This window comes from Neopsephotus bourkii, unplaced genomic scaffold, assembly GCF_033783945.1.
Source record: "Neopsephotus bourkii isolate Nb327-2 ecotype Australia unplaced genomic scaffold, CSIRO-AGI_Nbou_v1 NB_1003, whole genome shotgun sequence".
Classification (NCBI taxonomy): Eukaryota; Metazoa; Chordata; class Aves; order Psittaciformes; family Psittacidae; genus Neopsephotus; species Neopsephotus bourkii.
Genome location: NW_026901494.1, coordinates 184,534 through 207,175, shown reverse-complemented (window position 1 = coordinate 207,175; position 22,642 = coordinate 184,534). Strand labels below are relative to the sequence as shown.

General features: G+C 53.0%; 1 protein-coding gene across 2 annotated transcripts; it reads right to left on the bottom strand.

Moving 5' to 3' along the window:
- Positions 1-1,570: 1,570 nt before the first annotated feature.
- Positions 1,571-17,580, bottom strand: LOC133215777 (bMERB domain-containing protein 1-like). Of its 2 annotated transcripts, none has more exons than XM_061360006.1 (7): positions 17,474-17,580; positions 11,520-11,640; positions 8,277-8,350; positions 4,819-4,933; positions 4,621-4,694; positions 3,810-3,964; positions 1,571-3,269 (listed from the first exon to the last, which is right to left on the bottom strand). In XM_061360006.1, exons 1-6 carry the CDS (start codon positions 17,532-17,534, stop codon positions 3,846-3,848), a joined length of 564 nt encoding a protein of 187 aa, XP_061215990.1. In that variant the 5' UTR covers positions 17,535-17,580; the 3' UTR covers positions 1,571-3,269; positions 3,810-3,845. The 2 variants fall into 2 exon arrangements, with proteins under 2 accessions (XP_061215990.1, XP_061215991.1); XM_061360007.1 differs by having other exon boundaries at positions 4,654-4,694.
- Between the last annotated feature and the right edge of the window lie 5,062 nt (positions 17,581-22,642).

Sequence of the window (22,642 nt, the reverse complement as noted above, 5' to 3'; positions counted from 1 at the left end):
GTGACTTCAGAAGTCACTTGTTGGCTTGTTATCCCCACAATTAGCACTTATCCAGGACACATCCAGAGCATGGAATGCCAAGCACCACTGGGTGCCAGATGGCAAAGACATGGAAGTCATTAAACCCAAATTAGAGCACATGCAGTTTCCAGCTGCCTCATCCAAGAGAACATGCGGGTGCCAGAGCTTCCTGCTCCCCTCTCAGCAGTCACTGGCACAAGAGCACATCGTACCTGTGGGTGAATGCAAGATCCCTGGTCCTGCACGACTGACAAGACCCAGCAAATCCCAGACTTCGCCCTGCCTCCCTGCTCCTCCTCAGCCCATCTCCCACCTCCTTGTCTTCCGCAGCATGTGCACCATGAGGTGTTCTTTAGTCACCACCAAAGGCCCTGCAGTGTGCAGGCTGCCTGCCCTGCTCTGGAGCTCCTCGAGGGTGGGATACAGGAGGGAAGAGCTGGGAGACCAAGAGAAGAGGTGGTGCAGCCAGGCACCCTTCAGTGCTCCATTAAGCAAAGTGCTTTAAGACATTTGATGTTCCACAACCTGCCTATAAATGGTACCACTGAGGCTTGGTGAGGACAGAAGGCTGTTATCAGTGAACCAAAATATCAATATACTGACAAATAAAGGATACAAACCCAGGGAGGCTGTTTTTTACCTTTCCAAAGGTTTTTCATCCTGGCCCAGAAGTGAAATGTCAGGTCGGGTTGGGAATCCTGCTGCAGCAGCAGGAGCTGCTCTGTACCACCACCATACCAGGGAGCTCCAAAGTCAACCTGACTCTTTAGGATATTGTTTGTTCCACTTCAACCACCCTGCTGTGACACAGCCTCTGCAGAGGTCCCAGGCAGGGAAAATACCTCCAAACCAAGCTTTCAACAGACATTTATTTGTTTGGGTTTAAATCAATGCACATGAAACAGTGTCGCTCCCGTGTGCTGCACACCTTTGCCATGGGTTAAAGTACAGGCCAAATGGTATTGTACGACCAGGACAGAAGCCTGTCTCCTTCTCCATGACCAGCCACACAAACACAGAACAAACCAGGCGAGGACCTTGCCCATGTGCCCCCAGCCATCCTCCTGCCTGCCCAAGCACTGCTCAGCTGAAGTCTGGGTCTTGGGGTCTTACGGGTTGGAGGTAGGGATGAATTAGAGGAGCAAGCTCTGAATCAAGGGCTCTTCTTCTTTAGCTCCCTCTTGGTGCAACCAACCAAACTGTTCTAGCTGCCCACCCTTCCTGGGGGAGGCAAGGACAGTGAGGGGAGGGCTTCTAGGTCTGGAGCCTTTGCTCTGTGTGGCTCCAAGCAAACCCTTACATTGCACCACACACATGACTGTAGAAGGACCAAGCAAAGCAATCACTGGACAGTTTCTGTGCGAGCAGGGAGTGGCCTCAGCTGTGCCACCACCTCCAGGATGGATGCTACCAACGATGTCCAAGCATCCCTGGCTGGACAACAGCCCCATGTACTGCACCTCACTCGACTACACAGGGTTGGCAAAGCAGAGGGGAGTTCCCTGTGGCTTAGTTTGCCCCTGTGATGTACAGGAGGCTCCCAAAGCCTCCACCACACAAGGAGAGCGCCAGGAACCGTCAGATGGTGGCCGCAGGATGCTGTAGGACATTAACAATGAGCAGCACAAAGTCAGCAGGTTCAGACTGAGAACGATGCAGGGACTCAGAGGTGACACAAGCCAAAGTGGGGTCAGGTTTGCTGGAGGTGACCAGGTGTTGTGTTGGCCCACTTGGATCTCGCAGCCTGGTGTGTATGCAATAGAGCAGAGGGACAATTTGTGCAGAAGGACTGGTTTAGTTTGTGGACTGTTCTGGCTGCTGGTAAGAGCTATATGAGGAGGAGATTGCTCAAGAAGGACAAGTGAGTGGAAACCCCCCTGCGCAGGCTGGAGAGCAGGTTCCAACACACTGCGTTTCCTGGCAGTGCTGATGAAGACATTCAGGAGGGACTTGGACCTGCTCATGGCACTGCACTAGGAAGGATCCCACCTGTATTGTGTTTTAAAAGTACAAATGTGCTATCAGGTGAAAGGGAAAGGGCCAAATAGGTTGTGGCCATCTCACTGGCATCGACATGATGGGCAGTGTTGAGCACCATCTCAACACCTTACAGCAAGCTGCAGAAAGACTGAGCTGGAGCCTTTCGGCCAGAGGGCACCCAGACCTTTTGGGCAGCCACCCAAATGGGAGCCCACCCCAGAACACCCAGTGAAGCCATAGCAGCCTATGGAGCAGAAGGACAGGCAGGGGGAGAGGTGTGAGAGGCCTTCACACCCAGGGAGGAGAGCCCCTGTCCTGCCATGATGGGCATCAGCAGCTCTGGCTGCGCCACCTCAACACAGGGTGATGCTCAGAAGGGACAATGGGAACTGAGACAGTGGGTGGCTTCAGGGTGCCATGAGGCTTTGGCACAGGGCTTTATGTCCCGCTCATGGTCCCAAGGCCAGAGGCGCTGGCTGGGGCACTGGAGGGCAGGACTGCATGCCCTCTTGGCAGTGAAAGTGTCTCTCCACCTTCCCCTGGCACATTTCCAGGCTCCTCTTTGGTTTTCCTGTCCTACTGCCCCGTTCCGTATTTTTCTCCCTTCTCTTTTGCTCTGATTTCCTCCTTTTTCTTAGAGCTGAAAACCGAATCCATCTTAGTGAGGTGGGGAAAGCAGCTCATGTGCCCAGAGCTCAACACACCAGGTCTGTGCTCAGGTGAGAACATCACAGGAATTAGCCCTTCATTCAGCCAGCTCTGGGGAGCATCCTTCACGCTTTGCTCAGCTCTACCCAGAGCTATAGAGCACCTTGCAATAAAACTGATGCAAACACAACAAAACCCAGACCAGAGACATTCCCCACCGAGAGTCCTCAGGAATCACCCATAGACGCACAAGGTGGCACAAGGCCAAGGATGAGACATCATCTGTGGCCACAGCGTGTCTTGGATGGCAGAGCATGATGTTCTCCAATGCTTTATCACTCTGTGCATATGCAGGACTGTACTGGTGCTCTTCATCATGGCCTCGCTTGCTGCTGCTGCACACACCTCTTCCAAGCTGAGCTCGGGTGGAATTCGGTGTTTGTGTGAAGTCATGGAGGGGACAACCACTGCCATGGCACCAAGGACACATGCCATCATTCAAGCTTGCAGCAGCCTGCTTGGGAAGTCTCTTCAGTGGTGGTGCTGCAGTGGGAAGCATGAACAAGGACAGGAAATTGAAACCCTCAGAGGAGAGCAGGCTGTGGACTCTGGCTGGAGACCTGGGGAGGAAAAGTGAGAGGTAGCAAACCATGGGCTGCAAGCATGGGATCCCCCTGATGCCTCCCTTCTCTAGTGGCTAGGGAGACAACCCTGCTTTATAGAGCACCTAATGCCAATGAGACCAACTCTTGGGTGTCAGACCAGCTATAAGAGTCTCCAGTGATATGAAGGACGAGATGCACCCTCCCACAGTGAGTACAACCCACTGGACCCCCTTCCCATCATCTTCCTCTTACACAGTGCTTGTCACACAGTCAGGACCTACAGCTCAGCTTGGTCATGCTCATCACCCAGTGGGTGAAGCCCAGGCTTGGAGGAAGGTGGGAGCTCCTCACCAGCTGCCCTGCGATGAGCTCTAAGGTCTGGACTCACATTCATGGTGCTGTAATTTCACCTCACCCGTGTTACAGTTGGGATGTGATGGCAGCCCCTCCATGGGCACATGTGTGGGTCACCATCCACTCACAGGATCGTGGCCATGTCAGCACTCCAAGGAAGCCCCTTTTGCCCAGCCCAGCTTCCCAGGATGTGTATACTACCATGGTCCTGTCCTGTGCAGAGGGGCTGGGGGTGGCCTACATGATGGAGCAGGTGAAGCCACAGCACTCCTTGAGCAGGGTGAGGCCCGTCTTGGTCACATAAGGTGCAGAGGTTTGCTGCCCCCGGGAAGTCATCTTCTTCTCTTTGGCAGGAGCTGTGGAAAGAGGAATCAATGTGTGCTTGATGGTGAGGGTACGTGCCCATCACTGCTTCCTAGAGCTCTTTCCAAGGCTAAGATGCTGACCCTCCTCAGCTCCACAGCTGGACATGAGCTCCTGCATCCAGGAAGCACATCACCATCCATGCTTCGTAGGTATCCACAGGTGGGACACAGTCACAGGGACCCTGAACTGGAAAAGCCTCCCACCATGCTGGGAAGGGTGTTCCTGCAGTGATGATGAAGGCACAGCCATCAGAGGCCATGAAGAGGGTAGGACTGGATGGATACCACAGCTTGTGACCTTAGGTAATGGTGTGATGAAATGTAAGGAGCTTTTTTGGAAACTGTCAGATGAAGTGTATCAGCCAGAAAAGAACCTATTCCCATTCTCATAGGATGTGATGGCTGGGAAATGCCAGGAGGGAAATAGAAGCATAACTTCTGAACTGATTCAGGATGTTGCCACAATGGGATCTCAGGCACCAGCTCCCCTCAGATGCCACTTCCCCACACCCTCCTCTAGCAAGAGATGGCCTCCAGGTAAGCTGGCCCCATGAAGAGCAATGAAATCTTGGAGCCAGAGTGCTTAGGGAAGGGGAGAGACTGTCAGGGAGGTTCAATGAAAGGAATAAAACTCATCAACCACCTACTTGTTTTCTGGAGGTAGCTTTTGGAGAGCTTACTTTGCAAGAACTCTGCCATTTCCTTGTCTTCTTCCCTTTCCCTGTCACAAAGAGATTGGTTACCACTCAGGAAGAGCCAGCAAGGCAAGAGGAGCATGGGACGGTGCAGAGCAGAGGACAGACTGCACTGTCCTCAGCGCAAAGGAATCAACTGCATCCAGCTACCTGAGCCTCTCAAACTCCACATCATCCACCAGGAAATCCCGTGTTTCCACCAGCTTGTGTATCTGCTGCACCAGCTCCTCTTCCTTCTGCTTCTCCTCGTTGGACTTCTCATTCTCTGCAGCACAGGGAACACATTTAACACACATACAGGGGCCATCCCACCCGTGCCAAGGCAAAGCTCGTTCTGCTCCTGCTTAACCCTGGAACAGATACGAGTGCAGGGGGAAAAGCCAACCCAAGGTAAGCACCTGGATGCAGATATAAGCATCCCAAACCGCCCTGGCTGGGAGGGGTCAGGTTTGGTGCCATCACACTGGGAAGTTTTAGCTTCTCCCATGAATTTTCACTGCACTGCAAGATGCAGCTGAGCTCTGCAGAGGAGCCCTCAACAGCGTGTGCTCCACAACCACAGCTCCCCCGGGGCCTTCACCCTGTGCTGCAGGGAAGGCCGGGTACCAGTTGGAAGGAGCTCAGAAATGCCAGACTCGGATGTCATCCTTCACCCGGGATGTGCTCACCCCACATTTCCCATGCCAGCACAACCCTTGGCCCTGAGCTGTGTCTGGATCCAGAGATCCCCGAGCCACATCTTCCATGTGGCTGAGAATCCAGCCAGGGCCTGAGGATTATAGGGAATTACCAACAATGCCCTGGTGCTTCGCGAACACCCATCCCACCTCTTAGCACACACCTACAGAGACATGAAAACCAGTATGATCCACAGGCTTTGAGCCTTATTCCCTTAGCTAAACATGGTCCCGGTGAGCTCATCCTTTACATCTGACCTTCCAAACCACTGTCAGCCCCATTCCCACCCCAAGGCTGAACGCAGGTGCCTGCCTGGCTATGAATGTGTTAGCCTTGGTTGTCACTTGAACCCTCAGACTGAGCTACCTTGAGCATGGTGGGACTCACTTGTGCCACATGTCTGGGCAGTGAGTTAGTGAGGACCTGGAAACTCACATCGCTATGAAGTCATGTCCTATATAAATTGGAACATAATGGTAAAGTGGCATACGTGAAGATGATAGAGATAGGGCTAAGGAGTGTTGAATACAAATAGAAAGCTACCTTAGGTGGAAACTATAACCATCTGTGCTGCAGCTATTTAATACCATTTCTGAATTCAGCAGCTGGCTCCAAAATCAATCCAGCCCAGGATGGATCCATCTCCAGTCTTCCTTCAGCTAAACAATAATGGAGAAATTCAGTGTGGAGCAAACTCTGTAGGCTGGGTCTCAGCAGTTACCTAAACTATGTATTGATTTGTAGTTTAAAGTCTGCTACGTATTGATCAGAGGTGCTGCTGCAGGGCTCTGAGTAGGAAGAACTTCTCATAATCATCACGTTGTTAGGAACGTCCCCAGCAAACAAAGGTTTCTCCTACAATCATTGTCTTGTGCAGGGAGTAAGCTCAAGCTTCCAGGCAGAGAAATCTGGACTGAGGTCTGGGCTGATGATCTTCTACCATGAAGAGTTAATCCAGAGTCTCCTGACTATGGGCACTGCCTCTGTGCTCCACCTGCCTGGCAGGAATAGGAGCACTTCACAGTGTTGTTTGGATGCCACACGAATCAGCAACTTGGGGCTGCACACAAACACACCATCTCCTTGGGGTTCATTAACAGTCTGCAGCCCTGAGTTACTGCATGTCAGTGTTCACATACCCACTGCGTAAACAGCACACTTCTTTTCCTGACTTGCTGATGTCAGAGCCCATTGTGACCATGGTATCACTCTGAATCAGGAAAGGCACCTTGGTCTGGTGAGGTTTCAAGCCACAGGTCTGGCTGAGCTCTGAGTAAGCCCTGACGTGTTTCAGTCTTTATCTGAACCAAGGTTCAGTGCCCATTGTTACAGACAATCTGCTGCCACAGTCCCACCACACCAGTGATGTGCAGGATTTTTCCAGCACAGTCTGAGCTGAGTCAAGTTGTAAAGAAGACAAAAAGAGCATCCCTGATGCAAGCAGCGTTTCTGCTCTGATCTGAATCTGGGAGTGCTAAAAAAGGATAGAAATGAAAGACGAAGCAGATGAGGGGAAGCCAGCCACATTTCTCCAGCTTTAGAAAAGGCCAAGTTTATCTCTGGTCCTGAGCCAGCATTTAGGTCAAGTCTTGTCTTATGAACTAGAAGGTCTTTGATTAAAAGCTCACATGAGATTCGGGTTTACACTTCACAGGCAGCTCCAATTTTCATGGCAGAATCCTCTCCTCCCTTCTGAACCTCCCTCTGGATGCAGCCAGGTTGTAGTAAATGAATCAAGACCTGCATATTAAGTAGCAGTTGAGCTCTAAACGTGTGCTGAAGAATCAGAAGCACACACATCATAGCGGCACTATGGCCTTAGAAAGAGTCAAGGTTTCTTGCCACTCTTGGCTTCAGGATAACCTTCGGTATAGAACCTATGAGCTGAGCTGCTGCTCTGGGAAACAGATGTGCACAGCTGGTCCCTTGTCTGCATCCAGGCATTGCCCCCTCTACACACTCACTGGTCTCAGTGAGTGCAGCATCTTCAGAGAGAGGCTTGTGCTGGAGATAACTGAGGGCCAAATGTTAATGCTTGGATAGGTACAAATAAACAGGGATATGTCTCCCACCTGGTTCTGAAAATGAACCTAAAGTGCTTACTGGGGGATGAATGAGGATGCTCTAGGAGGAGGCATAGCTGATGGACACAGCTTGGAGGGAAGCCTTTCTTGTTCCTCCTCATTCAAACCCTGAGCTGTTCGGATGTGCTTTCCTCTCAATACTGCGTCTGAGTGGGATCCTTTAGAAAAATGAGGTTTGACCTTTCCTGGTCTGTGAAGGGACAAGGATTGCTCTGACAGGAACACTGACTTCACTGCTCATGATAAAGGGGGTGACAAAAGCAGCATTTCCTCTCAGCTGAAGTTTTCATCCAGGTTGCCCTGGATTTTTTGCCTCTTTTCAATGTCAATGATGAATTCCCCTAAATCAGGGACATCATCAAGCCCTTTAGGCGTGACACCTCCCTAGCACCCATCCTACTGCTGCACCCAGGAATCCTTCCCTGCCCCATCACTGACACTCAGGTCTGACATGGCCACAGGAAGAATCCATGGCTTTTCATGTACTTCAGGCCTCTGAAGGCATCTCCTCCTGCTACCTCCAGAGAGGCCTCTCCATGGTGTGCTCTGACAATGTCTCCTGGTCTTAATCCTCCTCAGTGCACACGGCAGGCCCCACTGTGCCAGCATTCACTGCACCTCCCTCACCTCCTGTCTTCCTCCTGGACCAGACCAATGCTCACCCTCAAGGGACTCATGGTTTTTCTCCTTTCTTGTTTCAGACACCCATGTTCTTTGAGGCTCACACCCTGCCTGCAGCAGCAGCACCTCTGGAGCACCCTGGGGTGGGAGCCCTTCAAGAGCTTCTTGTGTTTGATGGAAACGCAGCAGCAGGGTGCAGCTCTCCCGAGCCTTACGGAGCCGTACCTGGAAGCGCAATGAGCTGTTGGAGCTCCTGTTTCAGCCGGCTGATTTCCTTACAAAGCTGAATGTCATCCATCCTGCAGAGACACAAAGGGAACCACTGAGAGAGGAAAGGGTCAGAAGCTCCAGAGGAGCACCCGACCAGCACTGGAAGGCAGTGAAGTGGGGAGCAGAGATTTCCATGGGAAATGGAACTTCATCTCCGAGCTGTTGGTAGAGCTACGTGGGTTGTGCCACTGGTTGTTGGCAAAGAAAAGGTTTCATTGCTCTGATGAAACCTGGCACATCCACCACACAACAGCAGCTGGGTTTCTCCTTCTCCTAAACAATTATCCCCAAACAGCAAAACACAACAGCAAGGAGGAGCTGCTGCCCCAGTAAAGATGTGTCGTTTTCATGCTGCCTTACTGCAGAACCAGAAAAAGGTAGGAAAAGGACCCGCAGCAGAGGAGGGAATGGTGTGAATGCTGCAGTGTCCACTGGGAAACAAGGGCATGTCAACAGCAGCTGGGGCTGCAGGCAGTGAAACCACCTCCAGCTCAAACCACACACAGCAGCGAGACACTGGTCAGAATGGGCTCTTTTCAAATGTCAGCACAAACCAAGGGCTGCCCAGCCCCTCCTGCCCTTCCAGCAGTCTCTGAGGTCACGTCAGCCTGGGGCCAACATTGGCCATCCACATCTCCATGACAAGACCAACCACCTGGTGCTTTTCCTTCTGCTCTGAGCCCTCCTGGTGCTCTTCACACACTACCCCTCTCTGGGAAGATTAGGAAAAGCTGCTGCTGTGATAACGGACTTATGAGCTGATGTCACCTCGAACAGATGCGCCTCTGCTGCCTTTTGAAGTACATGGTAGTAAAAGCCCTGTCTGCGTCTTCAATAATCCTGCTGGTCCTTCCACTGAGTCACAGCATCCACCCCTTCTGGGATGAGTCATTTGTTGGAGCTACTTGAAGCTGCAGCTTTACCAGCTGAGCAGAGGACACCAGAGGTATCAGTAAGGGAAGGGAAAATAAAGAGACTTTAGGTCCTTAAAGAGGGACCCTGTGAGATACTGCTCAGGCAGGGGAGAAGACTTCCTCTTAGCTCTGTCAGATTTCTGCTCCATCTGACAGTGTCTTCCTTTGTTTGCCTACCACATCAAGCCAATGTCTGTGAACTGCATGTGGAGAAGGAGAGGTGTGTTTGGCCTTTTATTGCCTGCTCATAGTGCCATGGTGGCCAAGCCCTGAGCTTGTACAAGGAGCACCAACCGGGTCCGCACAGGACACATGGGCAACAGGCTGACTGCTGGTGATACTAAAATGAAAGCAATCAAATGGCAACTGGAATATTATTAACATTAAACTGGAATTTAATGCTGTGAAAACTGATCATGAGAATAATAAATGGGCAATCATGAGCACTCTCAGTTCAATAAAGCTGCAAAGACCAGCACCCAGGAGGCTGCTGCTGGAGCTGAGATTCCTTCCGCCACTGGGGATAAAACTCACTGCAGGCTCAGCCATAGCCATGGCAGCCCTGCATGTCCCAGGGAGCTGACCAGAGCACTGAGCAGGTGAGGTGTGGAGCTGAGTCTGACACAGGAATCAGACCCTTCTTTTTGCCCTATGAAAGGGGAACTACCTGGAGCTTTGTTGTTTCCCAGAGCACAGACATCCCAGAAACGCTGGAAAGCTTTAGTCTGGTGTTTCCATCAAGAAGAAAACACTGATCGTGATCACGATTGACTGACCAGGTGGATCACTCCTCAGCAACCAGAGGGGACGTCCATCTCCCCACAGTCCAGACATCCCAAACATCAATATTTTCCCCTGTTGGATAAATATAAAGCCCTTGCTGCCCCAGCTCCCATACTTTTAATCCCTGTCCTGCAGAGCCAGATCTGGGATCTCTCTCCTCCAGCAGTGATGCCCAGGGAAGCCCTCAGCCCTTCCCACACTCCTCCCCACTGCTGTGCTCTGCAGAGCCAATGCTCAAGCTCCCCACAGCGCCTCCAAACCACCCAGACATCATCCTGGCATTCCCAGACTTCCCAGCGATCTCCTCCTGCATGCCCACCCCGGTGTGTGGTCACTGTGGGCGATTTCCTCTTGCTTTCCAGGTGCTGGCCAAGAAAGAAAACAAATAAAGGGATAGGAAAGGTGGGAGATGTAGAGGTGTGACAGCACCTGTGAGGTTTAGGCACCGACTGCATTGGAAAGCATTTGAGGATAACACTTCCTGTGATTCCCAAAAGTCCTTTTCAACAATACATTCGCGGGGAACTGTGCCTCCAAGACATCATCGCTCCAAGCCTGAGCCTCTAAACCAGCTCTCGGCTTCCCCAGGCAGTGGCTTTACACAGGCACTTCAGGCTTTGGTGACCCCTTAGTGCAGGTACCAGTGGGGATGCAGGCACATTAACAAAGCACATATCAAGTGCTGCAGCCCAGGAAATACGATCTTTGCCATTCCCAGTAAGAATCCCAGGCTTTTTGTTGAACTGCCAGCACGGGATCTCAGGACTGGGCTGACTATAGCAATGTAGTGGCATTAAAAAGCTTCATCAACCCAGACTGTGGACTGCTGTCCTTTTCCTCCCAAACCATAACATTTCCCAATATACCCAGGGAAAATGTTCTGTATCTGCTTTGATTATTGAAATAGACCCTAGAGAAAACCCTTCCCCAGCTGTGCTGGGAGCAGAGAGCAGGATGCGACATGGAGACAGGCATCAGGCACCAGTACTGTTCCAGCCCCACTGTGTGCTGCTGACTCCAGCACTCGGGGGATGGACGAGGAACAGAGGAGCTGGGAGGATGTGTATTACTTCGCTATGGGGAGAGAAAACTGTGGTTGTGTGGCTGTTCAGCAGCACAGATCTGTGTGCTGCCCCCAAACCTCAGGTCCATTCCCAAGCCCAGCCCAAGAGCCACGCACTGAGGCAGAGTATGGAGCCACTAGGAAGATGAGGTGCTCATGGTTGAATATGGGAACATTCAGTGTAGTTTGGCCTCTGCCATAAACTCTGTTTGCTTAGAAACAGGCTGGCTCAAATCATCATAGCATCAGTGGCAGCTTTGTAACAGGGACCTGTTGAAGCCCCTTCCAAGAGCAAGGCCAGAGAAGCAGGAGAGGTTGCAGCTCCAGGTGGGAACAAGGTGGAAAGCAGCCTCAGCTCTTTCCACCCCTGGGATGCTCCATGCTTGATGGGGCAGGCAGAAGGTGCTGGGGGACCCTGCGAAGGGATCAGGTACTCACATGTACCGCAGCTCTGACTCCCTCCTCACCAGGATCTCCCTGATCCGCTCGATTTTGAAGAGCTCCCCTTCGATGTCATCAATGGTGGTGGTTGAGTCAGCCATGGAGACAATCTCATCCTCTGCAAAGGGAACAGGAGTCACGTTAGACAGCAGGAGACCTCAGATGGGTGCTGAGGACAGAGTGGGACCACGCAGCTAGCATGGGACCCCCTGCAAGCCCCAGGCCAGCAAAACCACCAAGCATGTGCACTAAGCAGGCTTCTTGATACCCTGTGGGTGCTGCAAGAGGAGACAGCCCAACAAGCACATGGAAGGTCACCAGTGTAAGCAAAGGCATTGAGCTGCTGGGACTGGGTTTGGTTTGATCGTGCTCTGCATGAGCTGGGCACTGGCACTGCTCTGCTCATGGCTGCATTAGGTCACAGCCAGCTCGTCCCACTGAGCACAGCTCCACACACACATGCAATGTGCATGAAGTGCCTGCAGGAAAGAGGACCCCAGAGGCCAGCAGCTCTCTGAGCCTTAGAAACAAGCAGCATTTCACCTGCTGGTGCTGCTTTGCAGCACACCCCGCTCACACCAGTGCTGGGCAGGGGGACAAGGGGCTAAAAGCTGCTGGAGGGAAGGGCAGGAACATCTCCTTCAAGCCTCAGGCATTTCCAGCACAGAGCCATGAGCCTCTGTGTGCACCATCCTCCAGACTGTGCCAGGAGCAAATGCTGTGCCCATACAGCACAAGCTGAGGAGTCATGGAGGTGAAGCTCCTACAGCTGCTCTCCTTCCATCATAGGATGGATGAAGCCCCCCCCCCATCTTTCCCAACTCACAGGGGAAAAAAGCCCACAAGGTATCCAGCAGGCCAGTTTAGCTTCATCATCTTCTGGAGCACTGAGCATCACCTCTACAACCCACTCGGGGAAACTGAGGCAGGGAAAGGGGTGGCACTTGTTCAGGGCAAGAGCCTCATGGCAAAATGTGGGTAAAAGGAGCTGTGATTTCCATTTAAGAGAAGCCGAGTGGCAAGCTCAGGGTCAGACAGGATGAGAGCCCAGCATCCTCCATCTATTGTTCTGCCTCCCCCATCTCCACTGATTCACACACAGGTGTCCCTCTGATGTCCCCCTGCTTTGCACAAGATGCTCACACTGATTTGCACAGGAATCCGTGCTGATTCCCACAGTGCCAGCACATCCCACAGGAGCTCTGGACCCCTTCTATGGGGATAGGGGAGGTTTGACTCCCAGGCCAGCTCCCACCTCCCAGCCTGCTCTGGCTCTGGGAGACATCACTGAGCTTGTTATCACTGACAAGCAGCAGCACGTTTACCACAGGCAGGTTAACCTGGTTCTGCTGCCATACACACACAGCACAGGCTGGGGAGAGGGGGCTCAGCAGCTACAGCAAAGCCAGACCACAAACACCAGGGGCAAATTCTGCTTCCTTTGGATCTTCACAGGGTGCAGCTCCCCTGTGCATGGAGAGCTGAAAGCACAGACAGGGAGCACTGACTGCAGGAGCAGGCTGCTCCAGGCAGCTGAGGTGTGGGAAATGGAGATGTCAGAGCTGGAGCGTGGGGCTGTGAGGATCCCAAACGGGACCCAGGCCAGTGCTGAGGGTTACAGGGCATCACTAAGGCACAAGGGAAAACACTGTGTGTCCACTAGTCCTCTACCCATTATGTGAAACTGCTTGAGAAATCCTTCCCAGAGTGAGGTATGTTTCCAAGGCTGCCAGCAGAGAGGGTTTATAGTGGAAATATGAGTGGTTTGGGTTACTGTCACTGGTTTGGAGAACAGTTTTCTGCTGTTTCTGGCTTAGAAACTTATGAGGACTACTTGGAGATTCCCTCCCTCTTCTCTGAGCCATGAAGGCTCCGTTCAGCTCATGCCAGCATGCTGAATGCTTGATCACTCCCCATTCTGAGCTGCTGAGATGCTCTCAGGAGCCAGCACAGGACAGGCTCAGGACAGCCTGATGGACACACAGGTTGGACAAAGCCCAGGGCAGGATGCGCGCTGCCCTTCCTCAGCTCTTGCTCACTGGCTCTGCTGCAGATCTGCACAGAAACCCTCCCTTAGCCTCGTCTCTACTGGCCTGAAGGGGGTTGCTAAGGGGACTGGACTGTGGTTGCTACAGGACCAGGCTGTGGTTGCTAGGGGACCAGAGTGCGGTTGCTAGGGGACAGGGATGCTGAGGTCCCTCATCCGAAGCATCCTGTTGCTCTGCCACCCCAGAGCTCCTCTTGCCCAGGGCATCATTTCTGGGCACATCATTACCCAGGATCTCTCTGTGACTGTATGATTTTGCTGCACCCAAACTCAGTGCCTCGGGGCAGGATGTCCCTGCAGGTGGTGGCCACCACACAGGTGACACCACACGTGAAGGTGTAGATGATACAGCCGGCGTGTGCCTGTAGGCAGCCACTCCCTGAGGTCAGGCTGTATTTCAATGCAGCTCCAGACCTGTCGGGAAAATGCTGCCTTGTTCCAAGTGATGCTGCTGTGAGCAGGGTAAACCAACAGGGCTGATTATTTGAGAGATGCACCAATAAATACGAGCTTGCTGCAGGCTTCATTAGCCAAGGACAGCTCTAACCCCCCCTGGAGCACAGGGGCGGCTCTGGGGGAGGAGGACTGTCACTCCTGGCCTGGGTGGGAGGATGAATAACCCAGAACATCTTTGATCACTGGTGGCAGACAATTTGGCTGGGGTTCTCAGCCAGCTGCTTCCCGCTGGGTGAGCGCAGGGGTTTGTGACAAGTGGAGCATGGCTTCTTCTCCCTGATCATCCCCATTAGCAGAAGCCATACCAGGTGGGAGAGGGGATTCCTCACCTGTGTATGCAAAGGGCAGAGGTGGTGGTGCTGGGGCAGGAGGCTGGGGTAGGGGGACACAGAGGCCTCTGCATCAAAGCCATCCACTAATCCTTAAGAGAAATCAATGAATCCATACAGGTGATGAACAGGCATCTGCCTAGGACCACAGGTCATCCTGCCAAGACCTGAACATCTGATTGAGGCCAGGGACTGGAGCATGGGATGGACAAGGAGTGACTGAGAGAAGAGGCTGAAGGGTTGTTCAGACACTGGAACAGGGAACAGAGAAGTTGTGGGATCTCCATCTTTGGTCCAGGATCCATCCTGGAGAAAGATGTGAGCAACATGATCTACTGAGCCTGCTTTGAGCAAGGGCTTGAACACAATATCCCCAGAGGTCCCTCCTGATCCAAATTCCTCAGTGATTCCATGTAATGTGATCAGTCAGTGACAACTGGTTGGGATCACAGAATCCCAGATGGGTTTGTGTTGAAGGGACCTTAAAGCTCCTCCAGCTCCAACCCCTGCCATGGGCAGGGACCCCTTCCACTGGAGCAGCTTGCTCCAAGCCCCTGTGTCCAACCTGGCCTTGAGCACTGCCAGGGATGGGGCAGCCACAGCTTCTCTGGGCACCCTGTGCCAGCGCCTCAGCACCCTCACAGGGAAGAGCTTCTGCCTAAGAGCTCAGCTCAGTCTCTCCTCTTGCAGGTTCAAGCCATTCTCCCTTGACCTCCCCTGCTAGCTCAGGAGATGCTTTCTGCAGGCAGATACAGATGATGCTGAGTTCCTGAACCCCAGCAGCCACAGGCACGGGCCAGGTGACAGCTCTCTTGAGGCAATGGTGAGACCAGAGGGCACTGAGTGCCCATGGACCTGTGTGGTGCCAGCGACACCATCCAGCAACCAGGAAGAGCAAGTTCGGACACTCAGAGCATAGCACATCCTGCAGCAGAGAGCTGGGCAAGAGATCTCACTGGAGATGGTTCTGCCAAAGCTGCAAATGGGTTTCTCACACCCTCCCTGAGCGCCTGGCACCAGCAAGGGATTAAGGCAGGTTTATTACACCTGGGGTCAAGCTCACAGTCCTGAGTCTCCCTTTGGGGATGGAGGGATGATGCCCATGTGCAGCCACGCTGCCCAGGGCTCCCTTTGCTCCCACACCTGCACACACAACAGCACAGCCAGACACAGAAACCCTCCCCATGCTGCCTAAAGCACCCCCGACTGGCACCATCTCAACCTGGCAATCCAGGGAAGGGGAGGAAGCTTCAACTGAAACTTGGAGATGCTCTTATCATCACACATGGCCCAGGGGGAGCAAGTACCGTTAATGAGGAGCATAATAGCCAGAGTCTTCCACTCCATATGGCTTTGGTGAAAATATTTAGACAGGCAGCAGCACGCCTGGGATGAGTCACAGCAGCACCAGCGCGGGGCTGAGTTTCAAGCAATTTGCTTCATGATTAAAGTTGGTGATTGAGTGACATTGTGCTGAGGAGGGGTCGAAGCTCTTCCCTTGAGCTCCATCCCGGGTGCCTTCAACCCAGCCGTGCACTGTCTGTGCCGCAGGAAGCAGCAGGGCAGGGGGCACCCAGCCTGTCAGAGCCAGCCCCTGCTCCACAAGCTGATGGTGACGCACCCCCGGCACTGGGGCTGCCCTGTCAAAGGGGGCTGTGTCCCCACCACCCTCCCTGCCCCACACGGGAGACACCAGCCTCCAGGACCACCAATGCCTGGCCAAGCACAGCGGTCCCAGAGGACAGGTTCCTGCTCCGCTTGGAGGGATCCCAGCTGCAAACCACAGGAGTTCCCAGTGCCCCAGGGATAAATGTGCATCCTTGTCCCGCTGCAGGCAGGGGCATCCCTCTGGCTGTGTCTGTGCAGCCCCTGGCATAGCCAGTGCTGCCGGGCCCTGTGAGACAGCCAGAGGGCAAGGGGGGGTACCTGGGGGCCTTACAGGGGTGTCACCAGGGCTTAGCCCCCCCGGTGTGCACAATGCCCTGTGTCACCTCCTGAGCACAAGAAGCTGCTCGGGGCTTCACAGGGTTGGCCTGAGGTTTCCTGGGGTGGTAGCAAGGAACAGAGCATCACTCAGAGACCAGGCAATGGCTGTTGCCGTGTTCCTGCCTAACACAAAGGGCCCCCAGCAGCTGGGGTTTACAAAACTGCACTGAAGCAGCAAAAAGCCACCACAACCCTGCTCACAGGCACCTGAGGAGGGATGTCCAGGCCATACCCAGCACCCTGAGCCCAGCAAGTGTTGGACCCTTCCCTGGAGCACCCTGATGCCACCCAGCTGCTGGGAGCAGAGAACCCAGGTGTGGAAGCGCTCAGACCCACAAGGGCAAGGTCTCCACAGGGACACTTCCCAGGCGGGGGAGGTGAACGGAGAGCCATTGCCATGCTAAAAGGCACAATGGAGAAGGTCTGAAACTTCAGGCATCTCATCAAGGAGCTGAGCAGCCTTCCCCCTCCACAGCCGTATTGAGCAGGATGCTTGGAGTTTGCTCCATCGTTCCTTCCCTGCCTTTCCAACTGCCTGTCCCTATCCCGTTGGATGCAAGGGGATAAGGTACCAGGAAGAGAAGACCTCGGAGGGATGTCATGGCAGAAGGACTGCAGGAGCCTCCCCTCCCCAGGACACTGCCCGCAGCCCAGCTTGGGCACCTCTTTGCTCCCACCCCAAGGTCGGAGACCGCCCAGGACCAACCCCCTGGTCCGTGTCTCCCCTGTGTCCACCCCGTTCCGTACCGGAGGAACCGGTTAGAGACGGGGAAAGGCAGCGAAGGGCGGTGGGACCCCGCTCTCCTGGTGACACCCGGGCATCGCCAGCCGCGACCGGGCTGCATCCCTCCTTGCAGCGCTCCGCTCCCTCCAGCCACCCCCCTGCCCTCCGTCCTTCTCCCTCCTCGCGCCCAGTCCCTTCCCTCCATCCTCTACCCCTTGCCACCCACCCACCCCGTCCCTCCGACCCTACTGCCCCCGCACCCCTCCCTCCCGCCGCATCCCGCTGCCGGTGCCGGTGCCGCTCCGGAGAGCAGCGCTGGGCTCCGCCGGGCGGACGAAGCCGCCGGTCCCGACGCTCGGGGGTGCCCGGGGCCGGTTTGGTTCCGGCTGTGTCCCCCCCCCCCCCTCACCTGGTGGCCACCGGGTGGGCTCCAGGGACCCGTACCGGGGCGGGCTCCGGCTCCGCTCCATGCCGCAGCCCTGCCCTGCCCGCGCCCGCCGCGCCGCGCCCTCTGCCGGCCGCGCCCCCCGCGACACCCCCGCCCCCCCGGGGCTCGGCCCGGCCGCTTCGCACCGCGGGATCCCGGAGCCCGCAGCAGGAGCCCGCTGGGACCGGCACCGAGCGGCGGCTTCCCCGCGCGAGTCCCTGTTCCCTATGGACAAACACAACAGCAGGTGCGCAAAATACACCTGAGGGCTCGCGCTGGCTGGAAACCCAAACGTTGGCTGGCGGGATGTTGGCAGCGCGCACAACAGCAGGGATCTCGGCTGGGATGGTCCCACCATCCTGAAGGGCTGGCCCAGCAGAATGGCATGGGGAAGCAGGATGGGGAGTTGGTCGGGAACCCTCCTGCTCACAGGGTTTCACAGTTCTCACTCAGTGGTGACACTTGTCACACACAGGGGACACACATCCTCTGCCAAGACACTAATGCTGGGCTGCACCCCAGAGCGTGGGCAGCAGCTCAGGGAGGGGATCCTGCCCCTCTGCTGTGCTCTGGGGACACCCCCCCCTGCAGCCCTGATCCAGCTCTGGGGCAGCAGCACAAGAGGGACCTGGAGCTGTTGGGGCGAGGCCACAGGAGGCCATAGAGCTGCTGCGAGGGCTGGAGCAGCTCTGCTGGAGCCAGGCTGAGAGAGCTGGGCTGGGGCAGCCTGGAGAAGAGAAGGCTCCTGAAGGGGAGACCTTAGAGCAGCTCCAGTGCCTAAAGGGGCTGCAGGAAACCTGGAGAGGGGCTTGGGACAAGGGATGTAGGGACAGGGCAAGGGGAATGGCTTGAACCTGCCCGAGGGGAGACTGAGCTGAGCTCTTAGGCAGAAGCTCTTCCCTGTGAGGGTGCTGAGGCGCTGGCACAGGGTGCCCAGAGAAGCTGTGGCTGCCCCATCCCTGGCAGTGTTCAAGGCCAGGTTGGACACAGGGGCTTGGAGCAAGCTGCTCCAGTGGAAGGGGTCCCTGCCTGTGGCAGGGGTTGGAGCTGGAGGAGCTTTAAGGTCCCTTCCAACCCAAACCAGGCTGGGATTTTACGGTATGATTCTATGACACATTTCTCTGCAGGTCGTGCCTGATATCTCCATGCTGGCTTAATGCACGGGCACAGATCCAAGGCAAGGGCAGGGCTGGCTCAGGGACCCTCCAGCACATCTTGGGAAGTGCCGCTGTTGTGGTCTAACCCCAAACAGCAGCCAAGGCAGAAGCAGCTGCTCACACACTGCCAGGGTGGGATGGGGATTGATCCATGGGCTGAGACAAAGGCAGTTCAATGAGTAAAGCAAAAACCACACTGGAGCAACACAAGGAATTCATTCACCACTTCCTGTGGCAGGCAGGTGTTCAGCCATCTCTAGGAGAGCAGGGCTCCGTCACATGTTAACAGTTACTTACAAACACAAATACCATCCCTCCCAGTGATCCCTCACTTCCTTCTTACCCCAGTGTTACATGCTGACTATGACATCATTTAGTATGGAATATGTGTGGGGTCAGTTGGGGTCAGCTGTCCCAGCCTTGTCCCCCCAATTCCTCATGCTCCCCCAGCTTCCTCACTGGTGGCGTAGGGTGGGAAGCAGGAAAGGCCTTGATGCTCTGCAAGCACTGCTCAGCAGTAACAAAACCACTCGTGTTATCAGTATTATCCTGCAGTCAAAGCACAGCACAGCACTATAGCAGCTACTGAGAACAAAGCTAACTCCATTCCAGCTGAAAGCAGGGTGGCCACAGGAAACCTCTGGGCTGGAGAGCAGCAGGAGTGATGGCTGTGGGGAGGTGAGGGCCAGGCCATGGGTTTTCTCCTCTCACATCTGGCTGGCAGCGACTGCTGGAAGTCGATTGTCAGTGCAAAACCATAAGCTCTCAGTGAGCAAAACGGAGGGGTGGTACCATAAGGGATGGGTCTGGAGGATCAGCCCCTGCAGAGAGACACCAGAGTGTGGGATCTGCTTTCGGTACCTCTCTCAGCATTGTCTCTAGCTGCTCCCCTCCCCAGTGTAACAGGCAGCCAAGCTAATCTGTGTGAAACATCCCCACTGGACTGACAGAAATCCGAGCAGCAGCTTGGACTTCCCACCTCCAAAACCTAGGGAGCAGCTGCTGACTTTTGATCCAGCCCAGTTTTTTAAACCAGAACACAAGCAAGGGAGATGGAGCCCCAGTTAGACAGGCAAAGCCCCACTGAGGGACACAGCCACCTTAAGATCTAGTGGTCTGGCTGTTGTAATAGGAAAGGTAAGAGCAGCCATTAAATACTGTTCATTAAATGATGAGCATCCACCAGCACTGTGACCATGAACTCAGGTCTGAAGTGACTCACCTTCTTCTGATTGCTCTACATGCAGAGAAAACAGATGTGCACATATTTTCATCACTTCTTCAGCCCAGTACTGGACAGGATTCCTTGTGCCATGAGTAGCCAGATCTGCTGTGGGCTGCAACGTGAATTCACCCCATTCTGTGCACTGACTTAATAAAAACATGGGATTCAATCAAAGAGCCCAGAGTCACACAAAGAGCTATAACCTAACATGCTGCCTGGCAGGCGAACCCACAGCTCTTCCTTCCCCCAGATACACTCTACATCCTCAGCTGAGCAGCTTTAGTGGGTCCTGAGGTGACTTTCCGGTGGCTGTGTGTGTGAATCGAGTCACCAGCAGCAGCACTTCCAGGACATGAGCAGAATGTTACTTAAAAGCACAAACATCTCCCTGTACACAGTCACTTCTGTAGGAGTGAAGCAGCTTCATGTACACGGTAAGCTCGTAACTGTGCCAAGCAAGAGTCACACAATCTCTCAGGTACCTGAGGGCTGCCAACAAACACACAGAGATTTAAAACACAGCTTGGAAACCATGAGAATGGACACAGTCATTTGAAGGTCCTTAAAGAAACAGCCTGAGCAGGCAACAGCGGACAACAGGAACCACTAAGGCACACTGAACTGATTCCAAGCCTTCAAAAACACATCCCAGGTGATGCTCACAGGGCCCTTCTTTGCCAACTCAATCAAGTGCATCTTGAGGACAGAAGGAAGCTGTGTATTTAATTCGTTACTTTTGAGAAAGGAGTGAGGTTCCAAGGACCCGAATGCGTGTACATGTCATAATAACTGGAGTAATTTAGTAAGTGTATTTTCCTTACGAGTTGTCAAAAAATCAGGTTCATGTTTCTCAAAGCCACACTTTGAATATTGAAGTTATTTCAGCACGTGACTGTGTTTTCTGGCTCAAAATTCCTTTTCCTAACAATAAAACCCTGTGTTAACACAAGCATGCTATTTCTGGTGTTGTAAGTACCCCCCTAGTTCTGACCTTTCAACCTGATTAGAGGCAGAAATGTTCTCAAGGTTTCAAAGCTGCAGCGTCCCTGTCTGCTGTACCAGTGAGGTCAAGGCAAGGTAACTACAGGTCTGTCCCTGGATTTCTTCAGGCAGGATTTCTAAATATTAGAGGTGAAGCAAAGGTTAATTTTAAAGTTGTTTCATCCTCACCTCTACATTTGGTTTCACAGTTTTATGGTCTCAACATACCCAACTCAAAGTGAGAAATTGCCCTTGGACAGAAATATCATTTATATTAGAGTAAAATCAGGCCCCAGGGAGAAACCATGCAGAAAACTCCCCATGTATCAGTTCCCTGAGAAACGTACAGTCTAAATGTGCAGATTCCTTTACACTTGCTCCCTACTGATAAATACAGCAATAGGGATGCCAAGCTGAGAGTGTCAAGATATTTCAAGACAGATTCTCCCTCTCCCTCCCCTTCCTGCATTAGTACCACTCAGTGCAACACTCAAGAGCTGCCCAATAAGGCTGCTATACAGGACCCATATTATACACATGGAATTTTGGTATCATGCTGTAACCATAATTCTCCTCAGAGTTCAAATCAGCATGCGAATGTCTTGTCTGGACCTTAAAGATGAACAAAAGGAGAAATGCTTCCATGAGCAGCACCAAAGAGCAGAGAGATGTCACACCCCATCCTGGAATAAAAGACAATTCAGAAGCTCTTGCTTTTAATACTCAGAATATGCAGAATAACCCCACAGCTCTCAAAAACATCACTCTCCCCGTCTTGTGAAACTACAGCTAAGTGGACCTACTTTCAATGATTCATATCTACGATGTTGGGAAATAACTCACTGCAAAACTACAGAAGCTCTGTGTGAATTCATCTGGGCAGGTTTCACTGCAGCCCACAAAGGCACAGGCTGCAGTTGTTTGCTGGATTATAGAAATCTTCAGAGAATACTGGAAAGGATTTTACTATGCTGATCAGATCCCCAGGAAAAACGAACATTTAGAGATCATTGCCCACTGAGTTTTACCTGATTTCATATGCTGAGAGTGCCACACTTGTGAAGTCAATCACAGATGTGAGGTGCACACAGAGAGGAGATGAAGGAAACATTTGCAATATCCCATCATAAAATAACTGCCAGAAAGACACATTTTGCTATTTGAGTTCTCTTGTAACTTAGGAACTGAATTTTAGACAGCAGGAGGTGTCTGATCCAATGGGTTACTCGGGTTCCGGTCCAGCTGCATCAGCGGTGCACTAAAACTACCTGCAGCGTTTCATGATAAGCAAAGAGCCCTTTGTCAGTTTTTGGCTTTATCTAACAAAACTGATTTACCCAGATCCTTTGAAACCTCTCACAAAGTACCCACACGTTGGGCTATGTTGCATTTCAAACCTCAGAGCTACAAAGACCAGCATTGTGCTGAACTTGTTCCTCAGCACTAACTATGGTTTGCCTCCTGAGCTCAATTAAATAGAACAGTATTCAAAGAAGGACAGCTCAACTTAGACCCTGGACTGACACAAAGGGGCAGAAAAAAAGAAGCATTTGTACAAATCAGCCTCTGAAATTTGCTTAAAGTTCACCATGAAGTAGGCAAACAATAAAATGTTACGTGATTTTATAATCACTTTTAACATTACAGTGCTGATTAAGGATAAAAACTTAAAAACCCTGAAGTTGCAACATCAATTTTTTTGGCAAATAGTTGCAAAGCAGCGCAAAAATAACTGCTGATGTGGTTGGAAATACATCATGAGAATCTATCTTCCCCAGAGGCAGTTTA